A 17,049-nucleotide genomic window follows, 5' to 3' on the forward strand; every position below is an offset into this window, starting at 1 on the left:
AGTCTGCAGTGTTCCTAACCCACGCAATATTATCAGGGGGAAAACAGAATAGATGTTCTCTTACCTCTCGTGGTAAGGCAGGCAGACATGAGGAGAGGACGAGACAGGAAACAGGAAATTAATCAGAGAGATCACAGGAAGAGAAAGGAAAAACATTTAGAAGGTAGTGCTGGAACTCATTCTATGCATGGCCTCAGTCAGAACTTTAACCTTGCTCCTTAGTACTCTAAATCTAAGTCCCCTGACTTCAGACTCCTCTTCTGACAAGTAGGGCTGCTCATTATCTCTGAACCACATATTTTTCCTCTTACGGGCGTGCTTACTAACACCTCGATGGCGTGTGCGAGGGGTTAATGCATTCCTTCCTAACCCATCCCCTGTCAATCTCTCATCAGGGGGGCCTAGGGCCGGGTCCTCGACAGTAGGGAGCCAAGACATTGGTTCAACAGAAGAGATCCTGCCGGTGCCACTCCCCCCACCCCAATTACTGCACCATTAGGGACAACAGCGAGTCTAACTCGCCTTGTCACACATGCAAAACACAAAAATTGTCAGCCTCGTCGTTTCACCGTTCCGGACCAATATACATGAAAAATCTTTTGGTACGGCACATGCGCTATTCCAATTAATCCCGAAAATCTCATTAAAATCTGTGTGGTAGTTTTTATGAAAAAGAAGAGTGAAAATATTAGCATTTTCGTTTTTACAAACTTTTTAAAGCTCCTCCTTTTTAAAGCGTTTCCTAATATTGAAATCAATGGAAAAAATATGAACCAGCTCATTTCAGCCCAAAGGCTTTCCTATCTTTACCATTAATTTGTGATTGAGCAAGGTAATGCATGTATGGAAAAGATCCTTTTAAATGTGATTTAATTTTGCCATTAGACTATTTTTGACATAAGAAATCAGCCAATAATTGTTTGGTGAACTATTGCTTTAAGGCTCCCTCTTCAAAATATAAGCAGTTCTGGGTACATGTATTTCATTTGAGAATTTGTGTAATGTCTATGTGAGCCCACACAAAATATTACTGTGGGTTGCACTGCTAAATCATACCATCCTCATATAATAATGATGGAGATAAAAATAATTAAAATTCAGGAAATTGTATTTACAATTGTATATAGCACTTTTCAAGAAACCAAATACTGAAATAAATGTACCCAGAACTGCACTAGCACTTATATTTTGAAGATGGAGCCTTAAAGCAATTCACCAAACAATTATTGCCTGATTTCTTATGTCAAAAATAGTCAAAAATGAATTCACATTCAAAAGGATCTTTTGCATACATACATTACCTTGCTCAATCACAAATTACTGTTACAGATAGGAAAGCCTCTGAAATGAGCTGGTTCATATTTTTTCCATTGATTTTAATATTAAGACCTACTTAACTGTTTAACATTTAGAAATACATGTGTATATTTCAAATTAAGATATGGAGATATAGACTGACTGAAACAAATGTATTTTATGGATGATATTCCTCTATGACTATTATTTTCATTGTCATGCCTTCAATGATGTGACAGTGATATTGTTTTTTCTTCTTCAGAGCATTAATTACTAGAAAGTAACTGGTACATTGGTACATTGGTACATATAGCAACAAAATACTTACCTAATTGATTTCTAGAAATTAATCAACTCAAATCAATTTGGTTGTTGATTCAAAGAGAATATTTGATTGAATCCTCAGCAGCCTGCCCACAGTGGTACATGTTGTTTCAAGTAGACCACCATAGTTACAGTACCCATAGCAGGTATTAATGCATTGTGTGTTGGAAGCTTTTTCAGTGCATAGGTCAAGATACTGTTCTCGGTGCTTCCTGTCTGTGAATTTCTTTTTCGGCTTTTGCCAATCATTATTTTTGGGTTTTTGGGTTGAATATAATTATTAGTTGAATACATTTTTATTTGTCTAATTAATGATTTAATTTATTAATTTTATTTATAAATATATTACATATAATTCACTGTTTGCCCATTGCCAGCCAGAAGCAGATGGGGTCCCCCTCTTTGCATGGACACTCCTCAGCTGAAACCAGCTGCATTCTAGACTGAATTAAACAGTAAAAACACAGGAGTGATGTATATTTCCCATCTCCTCAATGAGGACCCTGATGTAATGGGTCCTCACTGGAGAGGTTTCTGGCTGTTGAGGTGCACATCCTCTACCTCCAAACTAATTGCTGATGCCAGTGGTTTGGAGCCTGCAGAGAGGAAACTCCAATGAACAATGGAAATGCAAATTTACATGAAGATTGAATTGACATGTGTGGGGTGGAATCAGAATGCAACTCAGTTCCCACACAGAACAAACAATGTTAGCACTCAGCTTCTATTCTGTGATGGTAGAATGACAAGGAACAGAAATGCACAATGCTTCATGTAAAAAAAATTGCCATGTTTTAGCTTGAGGAAAGAAGTTTTATTGAACAGTTTGGTTCCTGGAATAAATTATAATTTCCTGCATAATTTATCATTGGATATTTTACATTTCATATTATAATATTTGAATGGTTTATGGTTTAAGATTTCTGTGTGAAGGGAAAGACTCGAACAAAGAACATATAGAACATCTTCAAATGCATTACTAATTACTGACAAATACATTTTCTGCATTTAGTTAATACAGGGCTTTAAAATGCCTTCCAGCTTCAGCTCTGGAAATTCAGTGGTCCAGTGGCCCAACATCTAAATAGATAAACATTATCTCTAGCCATCTCTTAAATGTTTCTCATACAAAATAAATATAATCAAAGTTTACACTTTTTATTTTATTTTGCCATCATTTTCTTCTTGGTATTCTTTTCTGGTCTCAGAAGGATTATATAACACTTGGGAGCAAAGATGCAAAGGAGGAGTGCATAGCTTGAGGCCAGGATTGCAAATATCTCCACAGCGACAGTGTATTTCCCTGGGGAGCTGACATAGGCGGGGACAAAGGTGATCCAGACGGCGCAGAAAATTATCATGCTGAAGGTGATGAACTTGGCCTCATTGAAGTTGTCTGGGAGCTTCCTGGCTAAAAAGGCCAGCAGGAAGCAGATGGCTGCCAGCAGGCCGATGTAGCCCAGGACACAAGCAAAGCCAGCCATTGAGCCCACATCACACTCAAGGATGATCCTGGCACTCTGCCCCTGTATCTCAGATGGGACGGGAGGTGACAGAACCAACCACAGCACACAGATGAGCACCTGGATGGAGGTGCAGAGGGAGATGGCCACTCTCTGCTGCACCGGGCCAAAGTACTGCATGATGTTGCTGCCAGGGACTGAGGCACGGAAGGCCACCAGCACCACCACTGTCCTGCTGAGCACACAGGAAATGCAGAATACAAAGCTGATCCCAAACAGCGTGTGGCGCAGCATACAGGACCAGGGGGAGGGGCGACCGATGAAGGCCAGTGCACAGAGGAAGCAGAGAGAGAGCGACAGCAGCAGCAAGAAGCTCAGCTCTGCATTGTTTGCCCTAACAAGGGGTGTGTCCCGGTGGAAAAAGAAGGTGGCGAGGACACTGCCTGTGAGGACCACCCCAGAGACTGAAATAGCAGCAAGGACGATCCCCATGGTCTCCTGGAAGGACAGGAACTCCACCTCCTTTGGAATGCAGGCAGTTCGAGCAGCATTTGACCAGAATCGATCTTGGCACTTCTGGCACTCTGTTGAACCTTAAAGATTATGTAGAAAACCTAAGCAAAAATGTCTAAGCCAAGACCAATGTGGTTCACTAAGGAGTTTACAATTACATGAACTCACTGAGCACTTTATTAGGAACACCTGTACACCTACTTAACAATGCGATTATCTAATCAGCCAAACCTGTTCCAGCAGTGTGATGCATAAAATCATGCAGATACAGGTCAGGAGCTTCAGTTAATGTTCACAGCAACAGTCAGCCTCTATAGTGAACTGGTGAGCAGCAGTTCTGTGGACGGAAACGCCTCGTTGATAAGAAAGTTCAATGCCACAGCCTATTTGAGTATTGTTGCTGACCGTGTGCATCCCTTCATGGCCACAATGTACCCATCTTACCATGGCTACTACCAACATGATAATGCATAATGTCACAAACCAAAAGTCGCCTCAAACTGGTTTGATGAACGCGACAATGAGTTCAATGTTCTTCAGTGGCCTTCCCAGTCACCAGATCTGAATCCAGTAGAACACCTTTGGGATCTGGTAGAACGATTATTAGCATGGGCAGCTGACAAATCTGCAGAAATTGTGTGATGCAGTCATGTAAGGACATGATTCAAAGGAATGTTTTCAACATGTTGCAGAATCCCTGCCACAAAGAATTGAGGCTGTTTTGAGGGTGTTCCTAGTAAAGTCAAATGTCAAATTCATCTGAATATACTTTTTTTTTTAAATCACAAAATAGTTATTTTTAGTGTAATATATTTTAAATAACAAAACTACATATATAAAAATAAAAAAATTGATGTAGGCTACAAGTCCCCACTCATCCAACCACCCACCCACTCATCCACCAAACACATCTGAAGTCTTAGTCTTTTGTGCACCTTACTTAAAAGAGCAAGTGCAGACAGTGTACAGTAGCCCATTTTGTTCACACTTTATGATAAGGAATTTGTTAATATGAATTAAAGATATACTTATACATTAATTAAGCATGAAGTCAACCTTTCATGTATCTATATCTATACATTTGCAAACCATGGGATCATAATTGGTTAACCACAAGCAATAAATTAACTGTTTTATTTTCATTCCGATGTGACAAATGTAATTGTTAACATGTATGATGTACAAATACATAAAGCTGTACAGATTAACTTCTCAATAGTTACTTAATTAACAACATTAGTTAATGCCAATTAATTTAACATTATTGTAAAATGTTACCCCAATGTGCGTGGCAGACAGAGCACTACATGAGACGTAAGACGGTCCCTGCATAGCCTGTCCCTAACAGTCATTCAATTTTATACAAAGGTTCTTACTCATACTCTTTAGATGAAGAGTACTTTGGTGTAGAAACTTTTGGTGGTGGTGGTTACAAAACAAACAATGCATTTCATAGCAATTAATGTTATTATGAACACAAACATAATAGTTGACACTTTGTAGAAGTCTGTTCACGCGACAGGACAGTATTCAATGCTGAATTCAAGTTGATTGGCTGACTGGGATGCCCCAGCCCAAGGGGAAAGCAGGTCAGTGAGAGACTGACACATGTCATCATTACACTGACATTTAAGGTGACAGCACAGGCACATATCGACATAAAGAAATGAGACATTAATACATGATTTAGCATGAGTTTGTAGTCCGTAACACACTTTTCAATTATCACTCGCCATTCGTCTAACTTGGGCGATTGGGCGACCTTCATTTCCAGTCCTGGAAACATGCTGCCTTTAATGTTATATTCTTGTGTTCTGTCTGTTAGTTTATCATTGTCTATTATTGTTTTTTTTTCATTTATTCTTTTTCATATTCATATCTGGTGTTCTGTTTATATTCATTAGTCTTTGCTCTCATCTTCACTTGTGATGTCTGAGTCTGAATGTTTACAAGCCAAGTCACTCCCCTGTCTGCATGCTCCACTATTCGGGTGTTTACGGTAGTTCCGGGGTTCAACCTTCCTTACAATTTTGCATTCCTTACTTCCTGCTTTCTCTCCATTTCATGTTTGTAGATAGCACTAATATACTAATCCCAACTAACATAGAATTTGTACAGGACTAATTATACTAACACACTAATATGTTCATCTAACTAAAAACTAACATTCACTAGTTTTGGGTATTTGTAATTGAAATCACATAACTAACTTACTAACGCATCTCCCGTTTCAATTCTGTTCTGTGCCTCCCTATTCTATCATTGATTACTTGCTTAGTTTCAGCGAAGTATTCACAGCTGTCTCTCTGTATCTCTACATCTACATGAATCCAGTCCACGTTTTCGTTTCACCCTCGTTATTGTGCCATTGACCTTTCATGTGTCTCGCCTGATGTTTATTTGTTAGACCGCCCTCACTCCCTTGCCCCGCCTAGTTTGTCTCATTCCCCTGTGTATTTATACCTGTCCTTTTCAGTTTCTCCTTTGTAGTTTGTCTTGTCCTTGTTTTTTGAGTCCCGAGCGCTTTTTTCCTTCACCCTGTTCTAACCCCCCTTATTCCCAAGCCTTGTTTTCCCGAGCCCTTGCGGCATTCTGCCTTGTTTATTTTTGTCTCTGGATTTCATGTGTTTGAGCCCTGCCTGATTTCTGTACTCTTCTTTTGGTTCTGCTTTTGTACTTTTGTCTGTGGACTGCCCCCTTGGTTTTTAATGCACTTTCATGACTTTTGCTAAATAACAGCAGGACACACAGATGTTGACTGACAGGACATCAGCACAGATATTTTCTGTGCACACATCTGACTGGCTATATGTTACAAATGTTTGTATTAACAGGCCTGTGTAACAAAATTACCATTCTGTTCACCCAATCTAAAGTATACAGAATGCCTATCAACAGGTCAGTGTGAAGATTGTCCTTGTTGGAGGCCCAAATTTCAACTGCTAATAAAATGCTCCTGGTTTACAAAGAAAAAAAAGACATACATTATGTACTTTATGCAGGTGTTGCAAATCATATTATATCACAATTGTTAAAAGTTGTTAAAAGAAAGAATAGTTAATCATACCAGTGGTGTTGCTAATCTCTCCTGCTGCACATGGTAAGCAGTCAAAGCAGCAGATGGGCTTTCCTTTCTGCACAGCCTTCCGAGTGCCTGGGGGACAGGGCATGCTGCAGACGGACACAGGCACCTGTATGCATCCAACACAACACAGAACATCACTCTACCTCCATACCATCACTCAAAAACATTGTATCCCCTCAACAACACAGCATGTATTCTCAACTGTATTCACATATATTCAAGCTGACCACTTAATGTATTATGTGGTAAAACGTTTGTGTATATCCCACATGTGATCCATCAATATCACCAACCCGGCTGAAAATTCCAGCTGGGATTCTACACTGCTTTAAGATGGTTTCTAGTTGGACGTAGGTGGTCTGTGACTCGTCAAAGCAGGTCTCTAGCTGGACCAAGCTGGTCAAAGCTAGTTAAGCTGCTAAATTAAGCAGGTGCCCTTAGGCTGGTCAGCCGGTGAACAGCTGGTTGACCCTCTAAAAGTGTTGACAATACAGATTGTCTCATGGTGACATAAATTCAGACTAAAAGAGAGATAATGTCATAATTGTGCCAAGCAAAAACTGAAAAAGACGAGAAGTTGTACCCAAAAGCTATGTGCTAAAGAAAAGAATGATTGGAAAATTCACACAACCACCGATACCATAATCTTGACCTATGCACTGACAAGGCTTCCAACACACAATGCAGTAATACCTGCTTTGGGTACTGCAACTATGGTGGTCTACTTTAAAGGGCTTACTATTATACAAATGGATGACTGTGTAAAAAATATCACTGTCATATTCAATGTATGGCAATGTAACAAATAGTTATAGAGGAATATCAAACCCCATTTCTTTAAATCAGTATACACTCACCGAACACTTCATTAGGTATTTATTATTTATTATATCTTATTATTGAGGCTTCTACTGCTGTAGCCTGTCCACTTATATTATGATGTATTGTGTGGTCAAAGCTGCTCTTCTGCATACTACTGTTGTAAGGTGTGGTTATTTGTGTTACTGTCACCTTCCTGTCAGCTTTGACCAGTCTGCTGCTCACCATTCTTTGCAAACTCTAGAGACTAGTGTGCATGAAAATCCCAGGAAATCAGTGGTTTCTGAGATTACATTTCATTACATTACATTATTGGCATTTGGCAGACAAAATGCCAATTTGGTCTGCCAATTTCCTCAAACCACCCTGGCTGCCACAAACAATCATTCCTAGTCACTTCGATCACATATTTCATGGTTGATCTGAACATTACCTGAAGCTCCTGGCCTGTATCTACATGACTGTATGCATTGCAATGCTGCCACACAATTGGCTGATTAGATAATCGCATAAATAAGTGTAATAAAATTAAAATGTTCCTAATAAAGTGCTCAGTGAGTGGATATCTCCATATCTTAATTAAAAATTAATTAATATTATGAAATTAGATTAATAAAACCACTGCGATTTCTTAATCTTTACTCATTAAAATGTGACTTTTGCTCAGAGCAAATTCCGGCCCATCATTCAAATTGAAACGAGGTGATAATTATTTTCTGGCAGGGGAGGGACGATGCCATGTGTGCGAATGCCAACTGTAAGCACGATACAATGACATCCCAAAGCAGAGGCTATTCACTTCTTTTGAAGTAAGCATTATGTATTACGGAACACGTTTCATTATGGAAAATGGTACAGATGACTGGACGTCATGATTAAGTGCATTTCTTCTTTGTGTACTGCAACTTCTCCAGCTTGGTTTCAATATTCAGCAATATGTGCATTTTAAATTCCCACACTCTCACCATTGCATCTCAAAATAATACATACATGATGTGTAGTGGCGTAGCCAGGATTCTAAAACTGGGTGTCCTCGCACAATCAATATTAGCATACTGTATCGGCGTTCAAGGAAAAAGCAGAAATAACTTCGCTAAACAGACCAACTCCAAGAGCTAGCGTGTTTCTTACGATCATATTGGTAAATATGTGTGCTGTATTGCAACTTCTCTCCGTCTGAATATTCAGTAATGTGTGTTTGTAAGTTACCACTCTGTTCTGAATTTATGAACGATTCTAACCATTACATCTCAAAATAATACCTCTGAATTTTTGCCTCTGAAAGTCATGCACGCTCTGCGGGATGGACATTGAGAAAAAACAACACTCTGTGGAAGTGCAAAGAGTGTGATGTCCCCCTCTGCTTGCAGCTAAACAGGAACTGCTTTGTATGTAGTTTAGTTTGAATAAAATGTATTTGTTTCTGTCTTCTAAATGGCTCACTGAGTATTGCTTTGTGGCTTTGTCTTTTATTTATAAAAAAATTTTTTTTTCCAGATTTTCCCCTTTTTCTCCCAATTTGGTAGCCAATTGTACCTCGTCTGATTCAATTGGAGGTAGTTGTATTAGATGTACCGCCTGTACCCCGTCCCTCGGCGGCCCGAATGAGAGCGACACGCCTTCTTCAAGCCGTCTCGTCTCGTGCCCGTTGCCGTGATTCCGAGGCGCCTGAGGTGCTTATTGTGCGGCGATCTAATAACCCTGCCAAGTCCCTCCCTCTGGAGCAGCGAGCCAATTATTGCTGCCCCACGTGAGCCGGCCAAACAAGGCTTTGTCTTTGAGGTAAGGAGCAGTCAGGCTAGGTGTGAAAAAACTTACTGTTACTTACATTTTAAATGTGAATTAATTTTGCCATTACATTTTGTAATTAGACTATTTTTGACATAACAAATCAGTTGATCATTTTTTTATGAACTATTGCTTTAAGGCTCATTGCTTTAAGGCTCGATTCATTTATTTCAGAACTGATTTAGAGTATATCTGTAATGTCTATGTGATCTAATTGTACAGTTGTGTGTACATCGATTTTCATGGCTGCTGCCATTAGTTCAGATATACACTATGTAATTTGTCATTTGAAGTAGACCACCATAGTTACAGTACCCGTAGCAGGTAGAAGCCTTGTCAGTGCATAGGTCAAGATAATGATCTCTGTGTTTTTGGGTTGAATTCCCTGTCTTTTTCAGCTTTTGCCAACCATTATGACATTATCTCTCACTTTAAAACTTTTTGGTTGAATTTCCAGACTTTTTTGACCGGAAGGTAATCTATATAATGAGTGGTTACCCTGACCGATGATATCTTGTGTTTTGTGAACGTAAACCATTTTGAAATCTTCGTTTTGCAATATTCCACTTGTGGTCTGAAAAAAGTAATTTTGCCATAATAACTTGAACTAATTATTATGAATGACTAATATAATTTGAATTTGACCATTTAAAAAGAAAAGAGAACCGTAAGTAGTTTAAGGTATGAACTTTTGTTCGTACCTCGGTTAAATGAAAATACTGCCTGCTATTCACATTCCTTAATGTCAGTAGGCAGCAGAGCCGTTAAGTTCTTTGCTGTTGTGACGTCACGCTAATTAGTTTTTCTGAAATTTTGGCTCCATATGGCTCTGGCAATGTATAATTTTATGTTCCGTGTTCCGTGTTCCGCATAATGAACGGCTGGCATTTACACTAGAACAGCAGTGGTAGGCCCTTGCCTCAGACAATGTCATCTTTATGGATGCTGTCAGTAAGTGGTCTGTAGACTGTCCTCTATAGCACAACTCTGTGGCTTTTACAGTGGGAAATGTTCAAATAATGCATAAATTACCCTGATTGAGATCATGTGAAAGATTTATACAGGAGTTCAAAAATGATGAAGATGGTTCTGTGGTTAAATTTATGGCATGCTAAATAAATGGTTCACTTTACCTCATTCTGGCCACCACCCCAGAGTACTCTTTTTACATCGATGTCAAACTTGCTGTGAGATCCATCCACAGAGTCAAAATGTCCCACCTCAACAAACTCCACTGTCCCCCGCACCCCAATTTGCCAGTTAATGAGGTCATAAACGGCCGGTGGTTCACCGTTCTCATCAAAGTTTATAGCTTCTCCCATAGCTGTGGTGAAGTTGACGGTTTGGATGTAGTGGAGAATCTTCCAGGACAGGGAAGATCAGGATTTGTTTAACAAAATTGAACATATAGGGTGAAAAATGAAAACTGTTAACTTTACAGTGAATTCTTAAAACTATCAATGCACTAGCAATTTAAAATTAAACTATGTAAAACTATGAAACTATGAAAGACTATGAAAAACAAGCATCACTTCAGGAAAAGCATATACAATATAAGGAATATTAATAACCCTGCCACACACACACAATTTAATTCCACAGTTTATCAATGTAAAAAACAAGAGTTTAATTTTTTTAACCTTTAAGAATGGTAACCGTTTAAGTAAACCCTTAATCAACTGGAAGCAAAATGCTTTTTTTTAAATGGCACAAAATTATGGCATGAATATTATTTATAGATTATCTAAGAAACGTTTATCAAACAAGTGTTCATGAATATTTGTAAATGATCACAAAATCTTAAATATGAATATAAATTTCAAACAAAATCATGATTTTCAAACTGAAATATCCCACTCATAAGATATTAATAGACATTAATTTATCATTTTACCCAATGTAGACAAAATTATGATTTACAAATTGTAAATATTCTTTAAACAAATCCCTTACTTATGAGCTATTAATGTACATTAATTTATATTTTTACCCAATGTGATATTTGTATGTTGCTTGTTCTTACCTGCCAGGGCTGGAGGTTGGTGACATTTGGACAGCCCCCTTTTTCAAAGGGGCCATGCCCTGGTTGGCAGGACAGCATGTTGTGAATGGCATGTGCAATGGCATACACAGCCTTGTACACACTGTAAGTGAATCTGAGCTCAGAGACGACAGTATAAAAGCTCTCAACATTGTCCAAGCTCTCAGAACCTGTGCACTTGGGTCTGGCTGATGGAGAGGGGCTGGGGTCACTAAAAGAGCATCCAAACATAGTCTCCCAGAATTCCTGCACAAAGGGGTCGGAGGGCAAATCCTTGGGCTGAAAACTGGTAAGAAAAGACCTGAGACCCCTAATGTTTCCCTTGCGCAAGGCAAATCCTAAAGTCCCTCTCAGTGATGGCAGATTATAAGGAGAGGATATGCGGCTGGAGGTAATCCAGGACTCTGTGGCAATCCACTGCCTGTCGGTGATGTTCTGTCTTACCACCTCCCTCAGGAGGACTTGCATGTCTGCGAAAACGGCAAAAGTGACGATAACTTTGGCTGTGGAATGCCTGAGCGTCTCCACGATGCGTGGAATGCTAGTTTCTAAGTTGACCTTGGGGATGACTTCAGAAAAGGCCACACACACCTCAGAGTTCTGCAGCTCCTCCAGCAGATGCTGGATCCCAAACTTGCCGTAGTCACCATCTCCCATAACCACACCGACCCAGGTCCAGCCAAAGAGGCGCAGCATGCGTGCTATGGCCCTGGCCTGAAAGGCATCGCTGGGCACAGTGCGGAAGAAGGTGGGGTACTTTTGGTTGTCTCCCAGGCACGCACATGTGGCAGAGTAGCTGACCTGGGCAGCACACAGATCACACACCCACCTGTCAGCTTAATGTTACTTTTAACCTGTCTTTTATTACTTTTAACAAGTTTATTTCCAGTAAACATGAAACAGAAAACAAGCACAGGGTCATACAATATCAATAGAAAACAGCGGAGAGGCACTTAATCACTCAGAGCACATTTGGTGATATGAGTCATAATGGTTTTTTTTAGCCCTCTGTGACTGACTGGGTCACCAGCGGGTAGTAAGGCACTCCTCCTAATCAAATGTTAATAAAATTAAAATGTATTAACGCATTTTCATTCAGTAAACTGTTTTCCAAAACTAAGACTCTTGCAGAGCTGAAGGTCACACTACTATTTTATTCTAATAAAGATTGAGGTCTGTCATCTTTAGGGCATATAAATTAGTGACCTGTGGGCACACCTCTCCCCATCTGCCATGCATCTACCACATCTGTATCTGACTTTGAACTGATGTTTGTAGGAGCTAGGACATTTAATTTGCCTAATTCACATTTTCTCTATCTTCACTTCTTTTTCTAGCCGCTCCCAATGGGGGTCTGTTTATAATTATGTAAATATTTTAGGTTTTCTGTGATATGTGATATTGATGTGTCAGAAATGTTAATACAAAGCCTTGGACCATATTTGTCTCATTTTGAGAGGGCAATTTCCACATTTTTTGTACTAGCCCTATAAAAGTATAAAAGTCTATCACTGAATATCTAAATTTCAAAGTCAAGGACCAACACCAAACTACTTTATATTTGTGCATAAACTTGATGTGAACTTGTGGACATAATTTTGAGCTTTCCCCTAACTCCACCCAGATGTCCTCAAGTGTCCGCTAATATAAAACTTATGCATACCTTTTTGTCCAGACACATGATCAGAAAAGCTTCTTTTTCAATCAACAGATTTTTGATACAAAATGTAAAGAAAACAAAAATTCACATGTGTTTTATACACATATGAGAGTGCGTTTTTATAAAGCATACCCAAAGTGTCCAAAAAGCTCTGCAAAACGATTACTCACCCCAATGCTTTTGAACCACCCTGCATCCCATTTAAAATGGAACTTTATTTCAAAATTAGGTTAACCAGAGACCTGTTAGCCCTGTTAGCCAGTACAATAACAAGTTTATCTATGGCAAGTCCAAATCCTGTAATTGTCTGTTACGACCTCATAAGTCATGGACATGCGGTTGGGTTTTAGGAGGCAAACAAACATAAAATTATTCACAAAAGTACAATATCAGAATTGATACAGAGCACTATGATGTCCGCTGTACCACCAAATTTCAACTCACAAAGATTTTCCTGCAACACAAATGCCCATAGGATGGTTCCACACATCAAGGTAAATGACTGGGACACACAAGGTCAGTGGTTATAATCCCGGTGTAGCCACAATAAGCAGGGGTTGTCTCCTGCTTAGTCTAATCAACTGTACATCACTCTGGATGCCAATAATGTAATGTTATGTATTAATTCTGCTATGTGAATGCAGTGATATTCCTAGACTGTCCGTCACCTGAATAAGACATATGAATATACCTTGTTGGAAAAGGTAGGAAACCATGCACAAGGAGCTTACCATCTTTTAAATTAGTTTGGTACTGAAATGACCTATCAATGCATTTAGACAACAAATGCATTGCAAAGAAGTAGTTCAAGTACATTCGCTTAGGTATAGTTCACGAAAAAAATGGCTGAACGAATTACAGAATGAACTGCAACGTTAGTTAGAAAACAGTCGTAGCTACATACCCAGATGGGATATTTGGTTCCGTAAATTCTATAAATGGTTACATGAACATGACAATGAGTTCAATGTTCTTCACAGGGTCTTCCAGTCACCGGATCTGAATCCAATAGAACACCTTTGGGATGTGGTAGAAGGGGAGTTTTGCAGCATGAATGTGTAGTCACAAATTTGCAGAAATTGCATGATGCAATCATGTCGACATAGCACATAATCTAAAAGGATTTTTTTCAATATATTGTGGAATCCATGCCACAAATAATTGAAGCTGTTTTGAGAGCAAAGGGAGGCCCTACACAGTATTAGTAAAGTGCTCCTAACTAACTTTGACCCCGTTCAATGTTTGCAAACTTTGAAGCTGTGCATGCAAACTGGTGACAGCAGACAGACATTTTAAGTGCTAGCTAGTAAAACAATATTGATGACTCATCAGGACAGTTGCTCAAACTACTATACAATTTTATCGGCACAAGACTAGGAGCTACGTAAAAAAAAAAAAATAATAATAAATAAATAAATAAAAACTTACACCAGCAACGGAATTAAGTTGCCAGAACCAGTATCTCAATTTAGTCAACATAGCCAGATCAACAAATCCAAAACATGGCAATCATGGAGCAGGTATCACAACACTGGTTACAATCTTGCTCTGCAAGTATTTGTAACAATGACCCAATCACATAGGGAGAGAGGCTCAGTTTAGCGCCAGCCTACATATCTGCCATTTTCTGGATGATTTTGGTTGGTTTGTGAATTTGTGAGGGCATTTTGAGTGATTGAAATGGGATTAAGAATTTAGATTATTTTCTTCGATCCTTTAGCCTACACAGTTGTGTTTTTTATATTTTCTCACAAGAGAATTACACAAGATAAGCTAGGATAAGGTTGCCTATTCATGAACCTTTCAAACTCATCGGAAGAGAAAATAAAAACAGCTGATAAAGTCCATTTTACACTGATGTCAAGGGGTATGGACAACTAATTCTGTCATATTTAAAAATACTATGAATTTTGTTTTCATTTGGCAAATGGGAGAACTACAATGAATTTTCATTTGTCTGGCTTGTACCCTAAGAAGACAAAAAATGTGATGGTTTCCACATGCTTTTAAATTCTGAAAGGGTTCTGACAAGTAGGCTCTGTATGGAAAATGAAAAGTCAAATGGATTTTCCATTTGTCAGGCAAGCGAACATTAAGTATAATTCAGAATTTAGTGGTTCCAACAAACAATATTCTTGTTAAGTTGTTCAGCACTCTGAGTACTAAAGACAAGTAGTATTGTGCGGTATAACCCCTCACTTAACCTACATATGAAATATATTTTATGTGATTTTAATAATATTAATAAGAATGACAATTATCAATTAAATTGCCAAATTCATGGATAGGTCAGTCTACAGTAAACAAACATGACAATGCATATAAATGCATCAATTAAGAATCCGACAATTAGAATAATGAATGAAAATCATACATTCTGTATTGAATGTAGGCTTACTACTTCTAATTTACAAAACATGAGACATTCGACAAGACATTAAATTGCAAATACCAGAAAAGAGAAACAGATAAGCCAGACCATGCCACAGTATTTTCCCCTTCCACTTTCAGTGCCACAGGAACAAGGTAAATAAGCTGGAGAACTGACAGTGAAGGAACCACGACCAAAATAATTGTTCTCCACAAATCCAAATTCGAACACAGAAACTTTTTCTTGCGGCCATCTTAAATACCTTAACCAGGCTACCCATTGACACTTGCCCTGATTGGGTGATGATGAGTTTAGGTGTGGAAGGAAGGGGGGGGGGGGGGGTCATACCCCTTTATGGCTAGAACTAGCCTATCTAAGAGGATAATGTACTTATTAATTAATTTTGATTAATTTTGAAAGCAGGGCTAAGCACCATTATGTTATTCTGAAAAGTCTTTTTACTGAGACCAAACATAAATGTGTTAGGAGGTAATCCTGATTAGCTATTGAATACCTCGAAAAAAATGTTTTTTACTTTTGCTTCAAACAACAGAGGTCATATTTGTAGATAGTTGTTAAATCTGAGCAGTCATAATCTCCACCTACATATTCCATATAATAAAACCAAGTTGCACCGGTTCAATCTGGAACTGCTTCTTGCAATGCAGATTTTGAGCCTTCTGAACCTGATATTTACCATTGTCTTCTGCATGAAAACAGACAATGCAGATCATTTCTACTCTCCTGGGAACTAATCTGGTGGCATATTATGATGGTTGGTGAGTTCTTTAAACAATGAAAATTGCAATTTTTAAACATTGGTTTCACCAATGTTCCGGCTAAATAGGAATTGCACCATGAAATAATTTTGGGCCACAATAATCAAAATCCATTTCTCACCATGGGGATGCTGAAAACTCCCAGGGTGCGAGCAATTACGATAGATCCGGAGGAGAAGGCATCACCAACAATGACAGGCACCTCGGGAGTGTGGCCACAGCTGGAGCCCATAATGACAGGGTCCTTCCCTGTTACTAGTCCCAGCGCAGCAGCTACCGTTGTCCTCGCTGCACGACAGGTGTCAGCCAGGGCATACCCCAGGGTGAGATTGGGCAGCAGTTGAGGGTTTCTGTTTATCTCTTCCACTGCAAAGATCATGGTCTGCAGGCAACGATATGAATGCAAAAAAAAACTGAGGGAGTGAAAAAAGAAACGGAGAGATGAAAAAGGGAAAGGCTTGAGTAAAGTGAAAGAGAGCTATTGATTTTGGCATATATTCACAGATAGATTTGCATACATGGTCTGTGAATAACACACTCTACATATGAATGAAGGTTCACCTCTATTTACCTCTGACACTGCAAAGGTGCTGCTCGTTGTGTGAAGTCCAGGTTGGGCTCAGGTGCCTGTAAATGAATAGGGAACAGTCCTCCAATGATCACATCACCCTCTTTATACACACTTTGAGAGATCTGACTGTCCAGAAGCCTGCAGGAGGAGCTTGCTGTTCCACACACTGCTCCAAGGACCAATGACACCCACAGCCATAACCAGGTATGAGCACCCATCTTCTGCAGTAGAGAGAGGAGTGACAGAGAGATGAGGGAAGGGGTTCTCCTACTGAAATAGAGGGAGGCTTCCTTATGTAGGGCTCAGTCCCTGCAAAACGACAAATAAGTTCAGTAATTG

General features: G+C 39.2%; 1 protein-coding gene across 1 annotated transcript; it reads right to left on the bottom strand.

Annotated features, from left to right (window-relative positions):
- Positions 1-2,783: 2,783 nt before the first annotated feature.
- LOC133107526 (extracellular calcium-sensing receptor-like) lies at positions 2,784-16,928 on the bottom strand. Its single transcript, XM_061216515.1, has 7 exons — positions 16,711-16,928; positions 16,261-16,552; positions 11,921-12,130; positions 11,312-11,887; positions 10,422-10,649; positions 6,664-6,787; positions 2,784-3,676 (listed from the first exon to the last, which is right to left on the bottom strand). The coding sequence occupies exons 1-7, from the start codon at positions 16,926-16,928 to the stop codon at positions 2,784-2,786; spliced, it is 2,541 nt and encodes an 846-aa protein (XP_061072499.1).
- Positions 16,929-17,049: the final 121 nt, after the last annotated feature.

The sequence above is a fragment of the Conger conger genome, chromosome 13 (genome assembly GCF_963514075.1).
Source record: "Conger conger chromosome 13, fConCon1.1, whole genome shotgun sequence".
NCBI classification, from domain to species: Eukaryota; Metazoa; Chordata; class Actinopteri; order Anguilliformes; family Congridae; genus Conger; species Conger conger.

Bases quoted from the DNA above. Each gene is read 5' to 3' on its own strand.
- LOC133107526 (XM_061216515.1), bottom strand. From the start codon at position 16,928: ATGGGTGCTCATACCTGGTTATGGCTGTGGGTGTCATTGGTCCTTGGA. The intron at 16,553-16,710 runs GTAAATAGAGGT...TCACTCCCTCAG, and splicing joins GCACCTTTGCAGTGTCAGAG to TTTTTTTTTGCATTCATATC. The intron at 3,677-6,663 runs GTATGATTAACT...ATAATCTTTAAG, and splicing joins AGAGATTAGCAACACCACTG to GTTCAACAGAGTGCCAGAAG.